Below are 16,632 nucleotides of genomic sequence, written 5' to 3' on the forward strand. Positions count from 1 at the left end.
ATTAAGATTTAATCAACATTTTTTATTAACCAGTTTTTTCCATGTATTGGCTTATTGCTTATGATTGTAATAGTATTTATCTACTGTTTACCCTAAAGAGTAGAAGAAACATCAGTAACTTTTCAAAACTGTTATTTATAAACAGTTGTCATTTATTGTTCCAGAAAATGCAAGAATTTTAATAATATGTATATCTATTCTCATATCCATGCTATCATTGTGATATATTCTATCATGTATCTATATGAATAAATAAATAAAAATTTGCTGGTGTTTTTGGCCTCTATATGAATATGATAGGTGAACTTCCCTGGTAGCTCAGTCATTAAAGAATCTGCCTGCAATGCAGGAGACCTAGGTTCGATCTCAGGGTTGGGAAGATCCCTTGGAGAAAGAAATGGCATCCCCCTTGAGTGTTCTTGCTTAGGAAATCCTTTGGATAGAGATATCTGGTGGGCTACAGTCCATGGGGGTCACAAGATGAGTACACAACTTAACCACTAAACCACCACCCTGAATATGATAGGCTGGCATCATATATTTTTGTTTGTAATTGTTTTCCCTTGGATCTGATCTCAACAGTCTTAGTCTCATGAACCATTCATTTTTATTTTTATTTTCTATTGAAGTATAGTTGGCTTACAATGTGTTAATTTCTGTTGTACAGGAGCATTCTTGTTTAAAAAATACTCTTTTCTGGTATGGTTTATTAAAGGAAATTGACTGTAGTTTCCTGTGCTATACAGTAAAATGTTGTGGCCTAACCATTATCTCTATAAAAGCTTACATGTGCTAACCCTAATCTCCACTCCATCCCTCCCCCAACCACCTCCCGCCTCTACTTTGGCAATCAAGTCTGTTCTCTATGTCTGTGAGTCTGTTTCTGTTGAAAGATAGTTTATTTTGTGTCATATTTTAGATTACACATGTAAGTGGTATCATATATTTGTTAGTGTGATCATCTCAAGATGCATGTATGTTGCAGCAAATGGCATTATTTTGCTCTTTATTTTGGCTGCTGCTGCTGCTGCTGCTAAGTCACTTCAGTCGTGTCCGACTCTATGCGACCCCGTAGACAGCAGCCCACCAGGCTCCCCCATCTGTGGGATTCTCCAGGCAAGAACCCTGGAGTGGGTTGCCATTTCCTTCTCCAATGCATGAAAGTGAGAAGTGAAAGTGAAGTCACTCAGTCGTGTCCGACTCAGCGACCTCATGGACTGCAGCCTACCAGGCTCCTCCGTCCATGGGATTTTCTAAGCAAGAGTACTGGAGTGGGGTGCCACTGATTTTGGCTGAGAGGTATTCAATTGTACCATGTCTTCTTTATCCATTCATCCGTCAATGAACAGTTAGGTTGTTTCCAACAACCTTGGCTATTGTGAACAGCACTGCCATGAACATAAGGGTACATGTATCTTTTTGAATTAGAGTTTTGTCTGGAAATATGCCCAGAAGTGGGATTGCTGGATTATATGGCAACTCTATTTTTAGTTTTCTGAGGAACCTGCATACTCTTTTGGATATTAACTGTCCCAATTTACATTCCTACCAGCAGTGTAGGAGGATAAATTTTAGAGAAGAATAGCCATTTGTGTTCTTCTGGCTGTGTAATTTTAGTTTCAATTTCCTTTACCTTTACAATAAAGGAAACCTACTCTCGCAAAACAAACATCTTTATCAAAAGCCGTTATGTACTTAGGAATAATAGTGTTTATTAAAAGCCATCACATGATTAGGAAGAATACTGTGAGAACCATTCTAGAATGGGGTCATTGCAATGCAATGTATTGTTAAAATCTATTGTAAGTACTGAAACCTGAATGACAATATAGCATTGTCTGTTAATTGTCTGAACACACTTCTCTTTTCTCCTTTTGACCATCATAATGAACAGGATGGCTTCTTCTCTTGCTTCAGCTTTGTGTATAAGATCAAACAATCTCATACGTAAGTGACCACAGACCTCCAGACACTCTGAAAACCTCTACCAAATGCAACCTTAATTTGCATTTTGAAAGAACTGTTTTCAAGATAGATTTTTATAATTTATTTCAACTTTAAGCATATTCTAGAGTCTCCAAATGTGGCCTATTGCCTTACTAGTCCCTTAGAGATCATATACAGTAGAGATGCAAGAAAATCTTCCACAGTTGGGGAGGGAGAGTGTGAAAAAAATTGAGACAGTAGCACTGAAACATTAACATACACACTACTAGGGTAAAATAGATAGCTAGAGGGAAGCAGATGTATCACACAGGGAGCTCAAGCCAGTGTTCTGTGATGCTCTAGAGGGATGAGATGGGGGGGGGGGGGGGTTGCAAAGGAGGCTTGAGATGGAGGGGATATATGTATACATATAGCTGATCCACATTATATGGCAGAAACCAACACAACATTGTAAAGCAACTATCCTCCAATTAAAAATTTTTTTAATAGAACAGTATTGAGAACAGTTATGGAATCTGGGTAAGAAAAATGCGACTAGAGGGGTTAAGAGATGCTATGCTTCTAAATTCTTCATATGCTTGCTTTTTTTTTTTTTTTTTTCTATTTCAGAGGCACTAACTCTGGGTACCCAAAATTTTTTTCCGTGGCTGCTGAAACAAGACACTAATATGTTCAAAGAAACCTGGAGGTTTAAAAGAAAGCCAATGAATACAATAACTAAAAGATGGTTTAGGCCATTAGGCTCGGTTAAATTCATTGTTCCAATTCAAAGTTTCACTAGTTCTCATAAAATAAAAATGTTCTTTCTGGCCACCTATTTTCATGGTTTTTTTTTTTTTTTTTTTTTTTGTTATTTCAGTCAGGCCCTTTCCAACTCCCCTTAGGCAGTAAGCAAATGATGTTCCCAGAAATGTTTGATATGGACTATACACTTTCAGTTTCTTCATGTGATGAACAATTGTGCTTTTGTAGTTTTATTTTTCATCAAACTACAAATAAAGAAAGTAGAAAATGAAACTATTCCAAAAGTGGAAGTCATTTCCTACTGCCTATGTGGTGAGTTGTGGTTGTTGGCTATGGCAAGCTCTGTAATAAATAGATGTTCTGAAACTACTCTAGCCTGAGGAGGAACGGAGCAGACTGCAAGAATGGCAGCTGACAAGTCATCTCCTATGGAAAAGTCATGGACCATCTTTAAGGAATACCATATAGATGAAGATGTGGGCTTTGCTCTGCCACTTCCACTGGTAAGAGAGGACACTGGAATATGGGCAAAATTATTTTCTTATCTTGACTTACCTGGATAAGTCAACTTCTACTGAATAAATGTGACTCAGTAATTTCTTTGGAGGCAGAGTTTGAATAAAGGGATCTCCGTTAACTTTCTTAAAATTTTCTTCCTAGAAACTTAGCCTTAGAGGCACTTCTTACTCACCTTACACAGGTACAGAGAGTGATGAGAGAAGGTAACTATAGAGGTATTTTAGTTTAAGACAATCACATTTCAGGGGGTATTTTGAAAAACAATTTTAAAAAGTAATAAATGACCCATGAGTCAAAGGAACCCACTTTCTCAGCAAAGCATGTGTTCCTGCTTTGATGTTTTTGAGGTGGGGCATCAAGCAACTTTGTGTTGTATTAATATTGTTTGGCATTTACTAAGCCTAAGTTTCAGGCTTAGAGAGAGTTAGACCTGCTAGACCTGCATGCTTTTTCCAGAGGTTTTGCTACAAAGGGCAAGGCATTAGAATAAATGTGTGTCTTAAGACTACAGTTTCCTAAGTTATCTTCCCAAGAATGCTGTGAAAAGCCTCTTATCTTTAATATTTTAATCATCACACACTTTTATCTCATTTTTAGCAATTTACAAATGTTAACTTACTCCATCTTTACAACCATCCTGAAAGGTATGTATGCTATTAATCTCATTTTCCTGATGAGAAAGTAAGCCATGCAGATTTTAAGTAATTAGCCAAACTTACACAGCTAGTAATAACAGGGATAGGAAGTGAGTCTAATCAGTCTGGTTCCAGAATCCATTGTCTGAAAACCATTATCTATTATGCTACACTGCCTAACTCAAGAGAAGGAAAGAACACAAGACATTATTTTGGTTTTTGGTTATTGTTTGTTTTCCTACTCTTGGTTTTAATGAAGTTCATGAGATTCCAGGAGAGGATTTCTGGAAGCCAGTAACATGTTGTGACAATGCTGTATACCAGGATGTACCTGTTTACTTGTAACTAGAACAGAATCCAGACTCTAGAGATAACCTTTAAGTGTGACAAATACATATTTTAGTCAGAATCTAACTATATTTAGAGATCACATCTAGTAAATACCTTGGTTGATACAGGCAAATCTAAAGCAAATTCTTTGTCACAATCTAATTTTCACATGATTAAGTTAATTGAAGAAAATGAAGCAGATGTTTTAATTTTATTGCTAAAAGCAACTGGCTTACTTTATATTTTCAAATCAATAATATTCAGACTTACTCTCTCTTCACTAAAGTGCACAAGTGCCAAGACTGGATGTTTTGAGGAAATATTTATCAATGGTATAAAAAAAAAAAAACTTTTTCAGAAACTGAAAATTCTCATATCAAATTTATTTTTTATTTCCCTACAAAGTTAGTTCTCTTATAAAAGAAAATAATCACAATAATTATGTGAATGAGTAAGTGAAATTTGTTCAGTTGTGTCTGACTCTTTTCTACCCCATGGAATGTAGCCCACCAGGCTCCTCTGTCCATGGAATTCTACAGGCAAGAAAACTGGAGTGGGTTGCCATTCCCTTCTCCAGGGAATCTTCCCTACTCAGGGATTGAACCTGGGTCTCCTACATTGCAGGCAGATTCTTTATCATCTGAGCCACCAAGGAAGCCACAAGTAATTATGTAGACCTCTAAAACAGAGTCCAAGGGCTAAACCCCAAAACTAAATCAAAATAAAACACTTCCTGAGCTATTTAAAAAACAATGCTGCTACTTGAGATGCCTATGAAATTAGATTTTGTATCCTGAAACAGGATGAAAACAAAATTAGAGGTTACTTTTATTTCCTCACTGAAGATCTTTCCTGGAAATTAGAGGTTCAAAAATACCCATTTCATCTCTTATAATCTATCACCTTCCAACTGTAAAGCCAAATAATTTGTCTTCTGATTTCACGTAGATGCAAAATGCATTCTCTCATCTATCAGGAGTTGAATGACCCTCTATGTTACCCTTTATTAATTTATAATATATCATTCAGGCATCCTTTGAACCAGAAGGATATTATTGATTGAATTTTACATTTGTTGAAAATTCTGTCCAATAAGACACTAATCTGGACACATAATAAAGTACTTCTGTTATTTGGGGAAAGTAGCCCCAAGAAGAATTTCAGATGTGCTATACAAACCACAGGTGAAACACAGAATAGAGAAAATATGTATGTATTACTAAAACCATCAAAGCACAGTAGTTTTGTGGTTAGGGAGAAAAAATTCAGAGCAAACACAAGAAAGGTGATTATCTAGTGAATATACTGCCTAGATCTTTCATTCCTAAAAATTTTCCCTAATTCTAGCCAATTCTCTGCAGCCCCTGAACAGGTTTGAAGTTTTTATTACATTTGTCTTCATACTTTATAGCTTCCTTATAATATTAACTTGGTTTTGAAGCTTAAAGCCTCACTCACCTTGGTTTCAGGTAAACTCAATTTATGCCCTCTCCCCTTAATTCAGTATTGGTGCCCCCAAGAGCACATCTGGAAGCAGCTTAATGAAGAAGGCTTGGGGAGTTTTCAGGACTCTGAATCTCATTTCAGGCTGTGGCCTAATTCTTTGGTTTTTATGTTTTCCCTTGAGACATGATTAGAAACAACACCTAGGGAGGCACTTATTAAAAACGAAAGCCAACTGAGTAAAATTTGAAACGTCATTGGCTTCCTTCAGTGATTCATGAAATGGGCATCATCCCAACCAGCAGGAAGGAAAGTACTCTGAGGAGCTGTACAAAAATGAAAGACTTTTATAGGCAGAAGAGAGCAGAAACAAGGAAGTCATCCCCACAGAGTGGATTGGTTGTATCGAGGTCACATTTCTTTAGAGAAAAGCAGGTCTCTATGAGCAGATCGGTTCACTACTGCTGGCCGGGGGATTCCGGAGTGACTGGTTTAGGATTCCACTCTGGGAGAGGCAGAAACTGTAATTAAGTATTGTCTCCATTTAGTGACATGAGACTTAAGTTACTAGATTCTGGGTATTGGGGTCTTTTTTTAAATTTTTTTTTATTTTGTATTGGAGTATAGCCAATTAACATTGTTATCATAGTTTCAGTCGATCAGTTCAGTCGCTCAGTCGTGTCTGATTCCCATGAATGGCAGCACGCCAGGTTTCCCTGTCCAACACCAACTCCCAGAGCTTGCTCAAACTCATGTCCATCATGTCCATGATACCATCTAACCATCTCATCCCCTGTTGTCCACTTCTCCTGCGTTCAATGACCCCAACATCGGGGTCATTCTTCAGCATCAGATGGCCAAAGAATTGGAGTTTCAGCTTCAGCGTCAGTCCTTCCAATGAATATTCAGAACTGATTTCCTTTAGTTTCGGGCAGACAGCAAAGGGATTTAGCCATACATACTCATTTATCCATTTTCCTCCAAACTCCCCTCCCATCCAGGCTGCCACATAACACTGAGCAGTCTTATTTAGAACACTCTTTTATTTGGATTTCATTTTTACATACTTGACCAAAAATTTGCCTGTTGTACCATATAATTATATATACATATACACACACACATATATATACATATATATGCACATATATACAACAAATATACAGCATCTCTTGCATGTCTAGTACTGTGCTAAGAAATACAGAATTAAAAATATGATATGATCCTTGCCTCCAGATAGTGAGATGTAAAAAGAGAAAACATCTTTTAGAAGTTGGAAATCCTTATGTTTGCATTACAATGAACTATGTGCACAAAACTAGCCATAAATCTGCCTGAGCCTTGCTTGTCTTATTTATGACATGGAGATAACTTTGGGGGCCATTATAATAATTAAACAAGAAATAATTAAACAAAAAATTGAAGCAAAACTGCCTCATTACTGACATTTAATAAATCTCATTTTCCTTCTATTCAAAAAAAAAATTAACATCTAGCTGAGGAGGTAAAAATATAGCAGACAGCAATAAATTACTTAGGGTTTCCCTGGTAGCTCAGCAATAAGGAATCTGCCTGCCAATGCAGAAGACTTGGGTTCAATCCCTGGGTTGGGAAGATCCCCTGGAGAAGGCAATGGCAACCCACTGCAGTATTCTTGCCTGGGAAATCCCGCGGACAGGGAAACTTGGCAGGCTAAGTCCATGGGGTCTTAAAGAGTTGGACACAACTGACTACACAACAACAACAATAACAAATCACTTAATGTGAAAGGGTATAATTCATAGGATTCCTCATCGAAGGCATACCTAATAGAATGGAATAGTCAGGAAGATGTCAACGAAATGTTTCAAGGGATCTTTGCAAAGGAGACAGATGAGAGGAAGAAGAGGAGCACAGAGAAGGTCCTGAGCTCTTTGTGTGCAGGTGACAATGCCTGGCCTGCTGGCCCTAGACAGGTTAAGTGTGTGTCAGCATTGCACGGCATTGATACAGAGGCAACATGGACCATCAGTGGAGGTCCAGTGGTGGAGGCACCACTATTGGATAAGACCTTCCACTGGTGAATCAAAGCCCTGTTTCTTCTTTTTAAGGAGGAGCTCCCTCATCCTTATGATGCCTGGATCTCTATTGCTAGAAATCTGCCTGAACTGATCAAGAACAACCAACTACGTGTGGAAGTTGAGAAGGTTTGGAAAAAATATTACACATTTGCTATTTCAGCTTCTTAAAAGCATTAACTTGGTTTTGTGGCAATCGCATCACACATTTTGAGTTGAGTCCATTTCTCTATTTATTCTCAGTTAGCAACGCTCAGCACTGATGGCCTCCGAGGCCACAAGGCACAGCGCCTGGCACACTTGGTTCTGGGATACATCACCATGGCGTATGTGTGGGGTCGAGGCGATGGAGACATCCGCAAGGTCTGGAGATTTTCATATATTCATTTATGCTAACACAGCAGACTGATATCCAGTTGACATTTAATGTAAATGAACTCTAAGTATTGTCACAGCATTTGTGAAGCTTGAGAATCTTGTGCAGAGGAGTTGCCTAACAAATATTTGGGGAATGGATGGATGCTTGAGCGAATGGTTACAAATGATTCCCAGGCCATTAGAAAGTCAAGAATACATCCTTGATTTCCTCTGGCCCTCTAGTTAGGCTTTGTTCTCTCTATGCCCAGATTATGTCCACATCATCACAAATCTCAAACATAAGGGTTTAATAAGTACCAGGCTTAAGTTACGAAATGAGGAAGAGGCAATGACATTGGTTTGATTTCACAGGGCCCTTATGTAGAACAGTTAATCTTTTGACACCGAGAAAGCAGAAGCAAAGGTGAGACATTTCAGAGGTTAATACTAAAAGTCGTGTTTTCATTAGGTCTTGCCAAGCAATATCGCTGTTCCTTACTGCCAGCTGTCTGAGAAGCTGGGACTGCCTCCTATTCTGCTTTATGCAGATTGTGTCTTGGCAAACTGGAAGAAAAAAGATCCCAATGGGTAAGTAAATAGTGATTATAACAGGAATTAAAGGTGTTCACGTATTTTAATCAAAAGGGAATTGGTCATTTGTTTAATCTTTGGCAGCATGTCTTTCTTCTCTGTTGTTAAGATGTAAAATATACATGCATGTGAGAGAGAGAGGTGTGTTGTCAACATACAATGAAATGTACATATCTTAAGTGTTCTGTTTGATCAGTTTGACTGGCTTCTTTTGAGATTCTACAAATTTCAATTTTAACTATTGAGTCGAATCAACACATCTTTGGCGGTATAAGTGGCAATGTCTGGGCTTTCAAAAGGGTCTGCTTAGAATCTCCGCCCTTCTTAAGCATTGACTAATGAATCTGCTACAATGAAGGGTCAGAGGCTTTGGGTGTGTATCCGCAGAGGCGTGTTCTAGATGCGGGAGTATCGCAAAATGAAATGATTTGATCTTGAAAATTTCTTATTAGTAACAAGGTTTCCGATTGGTTTTGACAATCCACGTGTGTTCCTTGCATGTTTAATTGTTTCTTTCACTAATAAAGTCCTAAATTAAATGTTTGTGACACCTGGTTGACAAATATTGAAAAAAACACACCTTTACAATTTATGGTTTTTTTTTTTACCTTTGCTAGATCAGTAGTATTAAATGAAATAACTCAAAACCATTTAATCTTTACATTGGTTTCCTTTCCATCTTCCAATTGATCCACGGCTTCATGGCTGCTCTCCTAAGGCCCATGACTTATGAGTAAGTACTTCATCTTTTTTATTCGAAGAATTACTATTACTCAAAGTAAACAAAGATGTATCACTACCCTCAAAGTGCATTCTTTTAAAAGGCCAATTGATTTTAGGCAAAAAATACAAAAATCTTATTTGCATATGCAGATGATACCTGACTTAAGGATGGTTCAACTTACGATTTTTTGACCTTGCTGCTGCTACTGCTGCTAAGTCGCTTCAGTCATGTCCGACTCTGTGAGACCCCGTAGACGGCAGCCCACCAGGCTCTCCTGTCCCTGGGACCTTAGGATGATGCAAAAGTGATATGTGTTCACTAGAAACTCAGTTTGAATTTTGAATTTTGATCTTTCCCTAAGTAGATGTGCAGTACATACTCTCCTGTGATCCTGGGCAGGGCAGTGTAGCTCCCAGGCAGCCTCACTGTCAAGAGGGTAAACAACTGATATACTTACAACCATCACACACCCAGACAACCATTCTGTTTTTCACTTTCAGTATTCAATAAATCACAAGAGATATTCCACACTTTACTATAAAATAGATTTTGTATTAGGTGATTTTGCCCAACTCTAGGCTAATGCAAATGTTCTAAGCACATTTACCATAGGCTAGGCTAAACTCTGGGGCACCCAGGTGGGCCAGTGGTAAAGAATCCAATCTGCCTGCCAATGCAGGGGACACAGGAGAAGTGGGTTCGAGTCCTGGGTCAAGAAGATCCTCTGAAGGAGGAAATGGCAATCCACTCCAGTATTCTTGTCTGGAAAATCCCATGGACAGAGGAGCCTGGCGGGCTACAGTCCTTGGGATCACAATGACTGTGACCCCAAGGTCACAGTGAGTGAGACAGACACAACTTGAGTCAGACACAACTTAGCAGAACCACAAGGCTAATATTTGATAGGCTAATATCTGATATTTGGTAGGTTAGGTATATTGAATGAATTTTCAACTTATCTTCAACTGAAGATGGATTTATTGATATATAACACCATTGTAAGTTTAAGACAATCTGTAGATAAATATGGAGAAGGCAATGGCACCCCACTCCAGCACTCTTGCCTGGAAAATCCCACGGACGGAGGAGCCTGGTGGGCCGCAGTCAATGGGGTTGCTAAGAACATACATACATACAAAATGCACATACATCTGTGTATCCATGACCCCATGACCTCAGTGGCCAGAGGTAATAAAACTATTCTTTTTCACCCAATTTTTACTATTTCTGGCCTAGGTACTTAACAGAGGCTAAGAGCTAAGGAAGCTAAAGTAAATACAGGAATAAGCTTACCCTCATGAAACTGGGTTAATTTGGAGGAAAGAAGATGCATGAAAATTATGTAAATTGTTATATGATCAAGAGAAGAATTAAGGAATTAAAGGACTATAAGTTCAAGTCAAACAAAAGGCACAAGGAAAGAATCCTATAGCAAGGAATTTAAGCTGGATTTGAAGAGTGACTAGGCATAGGTTAGAAGAAGGAAAACCTGGGACTTCCCTGGTGGTCTAGTGGTTAAGATTCTGACTTCCAGTGCGCGGCATGTTCCCTATCCCTGGTTGGGGAACTAAGATCCCATGTGTCATGTGGCCAGAAAAAGTAAAGGAAGAAGAAGGAAAAGTTGAGCATGTTCACAGTGGAGGAAACAGCAAGAATGAGGGCTTTGAAATGACAAAAATCTTAGTGCATTTTCAGAATTGAAGGAAGGCTCATGTCACTGATACATCATAAATAAAGAAGATAACAGTATAGGAAGGGGATGAAGAAATAAACTATAGAAATATTATATAGGACGTTGGGCTCTGATAAGGGGTTAAAACAGTATCTTTAAAGGGGAAGTTATGGAAGGTTTTTAAAGGGAGAATGATTTCACCAGCCCCATTTGAGGCTGAAACTGATGAAATATCTTATTCAATGAGCCCCAGGAAGTTAGGTGTGGAAATGGTTTGAGACCATACATTTAACTGCCATGAAACTCAGAGGTGTACTGATGTACATATGTACAGGTGTACATATTTGCATCAACACAAAACTCCAGTGCAAAAGAAAATAATGTGTAATAATTATTTGAATTTCCCAATCAATTCCTTTGTAAGGCAGGATATATCACTGAGAAATTGAGTCAGGCTCACAGATAAAAATATGGATACTATGTTTATTTAATTCAAAAATCTACTTTTGTAAACAATATCTCACAAATATCTCTATAAACCTTGAGTTTATAAATTTGTGAAAAATTGATGAGATAATAGAAAAAGAAATGCTCTTGAAGTTTCTAGTTTCAAGTTCTAGAATGGAATTTCAAGTTCCAGCTTAAAGTACTGTTAATTTTATGACCTTAGACAACAGACCTAACATTAATATTCATAACTACATAATGGATATAGTAAACCTGCCATACTTATCTCACAAGATTATTTTGAAAATGGAGGGTAAATAAAAGTCTTGAAAATGAATAAGAATCCAACAAATAGATCAATATTGTTACTAAATTTTTCTTCTTCTTTTTAGCTTTTCTTTCTTTTATTTTTACTAAATTCTTGACATCCTGGATTAATTTTCTTAGGAACATGGACATTCTGTTCTCATTTCCTGGTGGGGACTGCGGCAAAGGCTTCTTTCTGGTTTCTCTGTTGGTGGAAATAGCAGCTGCCTCTGCAATCAAAGTATGTCAGTCCAGAAAAATGGGCATTTTGATTCACTTAAGCAGAACAATTACTTAACAGCAGATCACTATTATGCATAAAGTAACTTGATCCTGACTGAATAGAGGATTTTATGATTGAATTGGAGATAAAGTATCCCCTGGTACAAATAAATACTTTATTTTTTTTTTGTCTCTTCTAAAATATAAAATGTAAGAGCCATATAATTAGAATCAAATTTGAAGCCCTAATAAGAGAGAAATATTTTCAACGCAACTTGCCATTGGAATTTTGTCTCACAGTGACAAAAAGCTAATGATTTTTTGCCTTAGAGATAGAAATACATAAAACTATATAAACTTATCTCTAAGTGATACATTAATAAAGACAAACACAAGTTTAATTAATTTATTCTATGCCAACATTTATTTATGAAATCTGAAGTGTGTGTCTTCTTTTTTTTTTAAGGTGATCCCCAATATATTTGATGCAGTACAACGTGAAGACACAGATACTTTGCAGAAGGCACTGCTTGACATATCTTCCAGCCTGCGCGAAGCCCAGAAAGCGTTTTCTCAAATTCATGGCAAGTATTGTGTGCCGTGCAAATGCTAGACCATGCTCAGATGTTTCTGGTTATCTAGATGTAGTCTTGCAGAGAAATGGAAGCAAAATCAACTCTCACATAGTGGATGTGCTTGCGTTTTCTTTTATCTCACTGAATTATTTTATGTACTTTCCATGTGGTGGGTTTTATTATATTCAGAGAATCTAAATTTTGAGAGAGAAGATAAATGACGCAAGATGATATAAGTAGTAAACAGGGAAGCCAGAATTCCACTAAAAATCCTGGAACAACTTGCCAAAGGTGCAGGATATGTAAGTTCTGAAAAACTTAGCTTCTGCTTGATAAGAACTCTCTACGAATTCTGCTTTTACATACATTAACTAGAAAGCCATCTAAAACAGCCATGGGGTTCGAAAGTTATCATAAAATTAACAGCTAAAAGCGATAACAAAAAGAGTACATAAACAAGGATTTGCAAAAGAAAATGTCCCCTACTAGATGCGCCTAACAAATATGTGAGTGTGTATCACTGGGCTTTGGCAAGAAGGTTGGCCTTCAAACCAAAGACATTAGCAGGCTTTGGAGAGGGACACCCAGAGGTGTGGTCCCTAGGGCTCCAGGAGGTTCTGTTTTATTTTTATTTTTTGTGTTTAGATTTGGGGTTTCTTTATGTAAGTAATTTATGAGTTATGCCCCAGTAAAAACATGTTGCTGTTGTTTAGTCTCTAAATTATGTCCAACTCTTTTACAATCCCATAGACTATAGCCCACCAGGCTTCTCTGTCCATGGGATTCTCCAGGCAAGAATACCAGGGTGGGTTGCCATTCCCTTCTCCAGGGAATCTTCTGGACCCAGGGACCCAACCTGCATCTCCTTCACTGGCAGGCGGATTCTTTGCCGCTGAGCCACAAGGGAAGCCCAGTAAACATATGAAGCATCCTTAAGTAAATGTTGGCAGTTTAGTTGGTCTCCTGAGGATGAGTGGTGAATGGGCCCAGGCTCTTTGTCACAAGATGTGTGCTGCTCCCATAGTAGACCCCATTCAGTGTACACAGGTGATAGAGGACAGGTGAGTGAAAGCTTGACCTCAGGGAATTTTTCTGCACAGACTGACATAGTACCTTTCTTGTGTCCTATACTGAAATCCAGGATCAGTTGTTTATAACACCTTCATTTTTCCCAATATATCTGATTCTACTTAATTAGGTGTATCTCATCTTTTTTGTTTTATTTTTTTTTTTAGAATATGTGGACCCAAACCTATTTTTCAATGTTCTTCGAATATACTTGTCTGGGTATGTAGCCTTATGCTTGGTTCTGTTTCCACTTAGACAATTAACAAAAAGAAGACAACAAATTTCCACTGATGGAACCCACTATCAATCCAGTTTAAGAAACAATTTATATCCTAAAATACATGTTGCAAGAAACAATAGGCTATTCTCTTAGTTACTACTTGGGCAGGCACACACTGGAGTATGGACAAGAAAGCTAGTCATTTTAAAGAGAGTGAAATAACCTTTGGTAGTGAAAGGTAAGATTTGACTTATAGAAACCTTATGCTGAATTTGCTCAGAACCATATTAATTATTATTCTCTTGCTTGAACATGAGTAGAAGGAGGAGTATGGGAGAAGTACAATGAAGCCTAGCTCATTTCACGTTCCACTCATCCTCTGTTGCAAGATTTGACATACAAAAATTTGGCAATTGATAAAATACTGATTATTCTTCCCTTCCTGATTTAGGTGGAAAGGCAACCCCTTGCTGTCAGAGGGTCTGCTGTATGAAGGCGTCTGGGACACCCCAAAGAAGTTTGCTGGAGGCAGTGCAGCCCAAAGCAGCATCTTTCAGTGCTTTGATGTTCTCCTGGGCATTCAGCACACTGTTGGTGGAAGTGAGTGGCAAATGACAAATGACCAGAATCACTTAGGCTAATAGGATAGTATCTAAAAAGTGCCTTCCCATCAGCATCTTATCTGAGCTTATCAGATACTTTTAGAAGAATCAGTAGAGACTTTACTGCAATCATCTTATTACACCATGAAGAAGTAGAAACTGAAAGAGGCTCATAAACAGACTCCATGTTAACCAACTAAAAAGCAGGGAGGCCAGAACTCAGACCAAGTTCAACACCATCTTGATCTTGATATTTGAACATGTCTATGAGGTCTGATTGAGTGGTGAAGCCAATATCACCTGAACATGTAAGGTCAGATTTAGAAAGAGAAAGAAAGTTTGCGAATGAGATAAGACCACAAGCGGAAGCTGGAGAGTGGAGAGGCTTGGCACTGTTCTAGTTCCCTGACCTACCCCACAGGGAGCCCAGGGCCAACACGTGCACCAAAGTTTAAAGATGAACTACCTTCATTATATTCCTTCTAGGGGATTAAGGGAGCAGAGGAAGAAGCTCCAGGAGGAACTTCTTTCTGCTTTTCTTTCTTTCCTAAACTTCTATTGAACAGTCAAAGGGGAAAGCTTTGGGTTGCATGACAGTAAGTTTATTTGTTTGTTAGTTTTTTTCTGAGCTCATTCTCTTATTTTAAAATGATCCCTTTAATTCTCCTGGACTCAGCATCACAGTCTATCAAGTATAGTACATCTACCCTGTCCTTAGAAGGATCAAATCCAGTAGGAACATGAGAAAGGAAGCAAAAAAAAAAAAAAAAAGAATGAGTTTAGCTCATACGGTTTTTAAAATTAAGTGTATTTTGCAGTAATTACCATTACTAGTAGCAAGATTAGTAGGATGCTGACTTGATGGTTATAAATTCATAGCCACCCACTCTGGCCCCACTTGGCCCTCCCTCCCTGGACTGGAGACTGCTTCAGACTCCTTACTAACTCATCTTTGTCTTCAGTCCCTTCAGACTTTGCTGCTGAATTTCTCCAGGAGATGAGAACATACATGCCACCAGCTCACCAGAGCTTTCTCCTCTCATTAAAGGCAAAGCCCTCGGTCCGTGAGTTTGTTCTTTCAAAAGGCAATGCTACCCTGCAGGAAATTTACAATGAGTGCGTGGAAGCTATGGTTTCCTTGAGAAACTACCATTTGCAAATAGTAGCTAAATACATCATGATTCCTGCAAGCCAGCAATCCAAGGTGGAAAGAAGTTCGGAAGAAGCTTCAGAGTCAAAAAGTAAAGGAACTGGAGGCACCAATATCATGGACTTTCTGAAGACTGTAAGAGGTAAAACTGTGAACTGCCTGTTGAAGGAAGATTAATTGTAATCCAAGAAAGTAAATTTTTGGCATATTTTGTTTATTTTGACGTGTTAATTATCACTGTCCATTTTATCAGAAATAGCATTGACATTCATCATTTGAGGAGAGAAAAATGAAACTTATGTCCATACAAAAGCCTGCACAGGGATGTTTATTGCAGCTTTATCATAATCACCCAAACTTGGAAACATCCAAGATGTCCTTCAATGGCTGAATGGATGAACAAATCGAAGTACATCCTGACAATAGAATATTTTTCAGGGCTGAAAAGAAATGAGTGCTGTGTGATAGCCTAGAGGGGTGGGATTGGGTGAGAGGAAGATTCGAGAGGCAGGGACATATGTATACCTATGGCAGATTCATGATTTATTGCAGAAACTTACACAAGATTATAAAGCAATCCTCCAATTAAAAAATAAAATTTAAAAATTTTATAAAAAAGAAATGAGTGTGGTGTATTCCTTCCTGGTTCAGTAAAAAATGTTGAAAATAACATATTTACAAAATACAAACAGACACATAGACTTTGAAAGCAAATTCTGGTTACCAAAGTGGAAAGGTGGTGTGTGGGGGGCGGGGGTGGTGATGGTGGTGGTGGTGGTAAATTAAGAGTTTGGGATTAACATATACACACTGCTGCTGCTGCCGCTGCTGCTAAGTCATGTCAGTCGTTTGCGACTCTGTGCAACCCCATAGATGGCAGCCCACCAGGTTCCCCTGTCCCTGGGATTCTCCAGGCAAGAACAATGGAGTGGGTTGCCATTTTCTTCTCCAATGCATGAAAGTGAAAAGTGAAAGTGAAGTCGCTCATTTGTGTCCAAATCTTAGCAACCCCATGGACTGCAG

General features: G+C 38.3%; 1 protein-coding gene across 1 annotated transcript; it reads left to right on the plus strand.

Annotated features, from left to right (window-relative positions):
* Nucleotides 1-3,095: 3,095 nt before the first annotated feature.
* IDO1 (indoleamine 2,3-dioxygenase 1) lies at nt 3,096-15,786 on the plus strand. The gene is made up of 10 exons (XM_052661517.1): nt 3,096-3,194; nt 7,709-7,804; nt 7,919-8,038; nt 8,502-8,620; nt 9,342-9,356; nt 11,914-12,013; nt 12,461-12,578; nt 13,805-13,856; nt 14,309-14,457; nt 15,422-15,786. Exons 1-10 carry the CDS (start codon nt 3,096-3,098, stop codon nt 15,784-15,786), a joined length of 1,233 nt encoding a protein of 410 aa, XP_052517477.1.
* The last annotated feature ends 846 nt before the right edge of the window (nt 15,787-16,632 follow it).

Source organism: Budorcas taxicolor, chromosome 24 (genome assembly GCF_023091745.1).
Source record: "Budorcas taxicolor isolate Tak-1 chromosome 24, Takin1.1, whole genome shotgun sequence".
Classification (NCBI taxonomy): Eukaryota; Metazoa; Chordata; class Mammalia; order Artiodactyla; family Bovidae; genus Budorcas; species Budorcas taxicolor.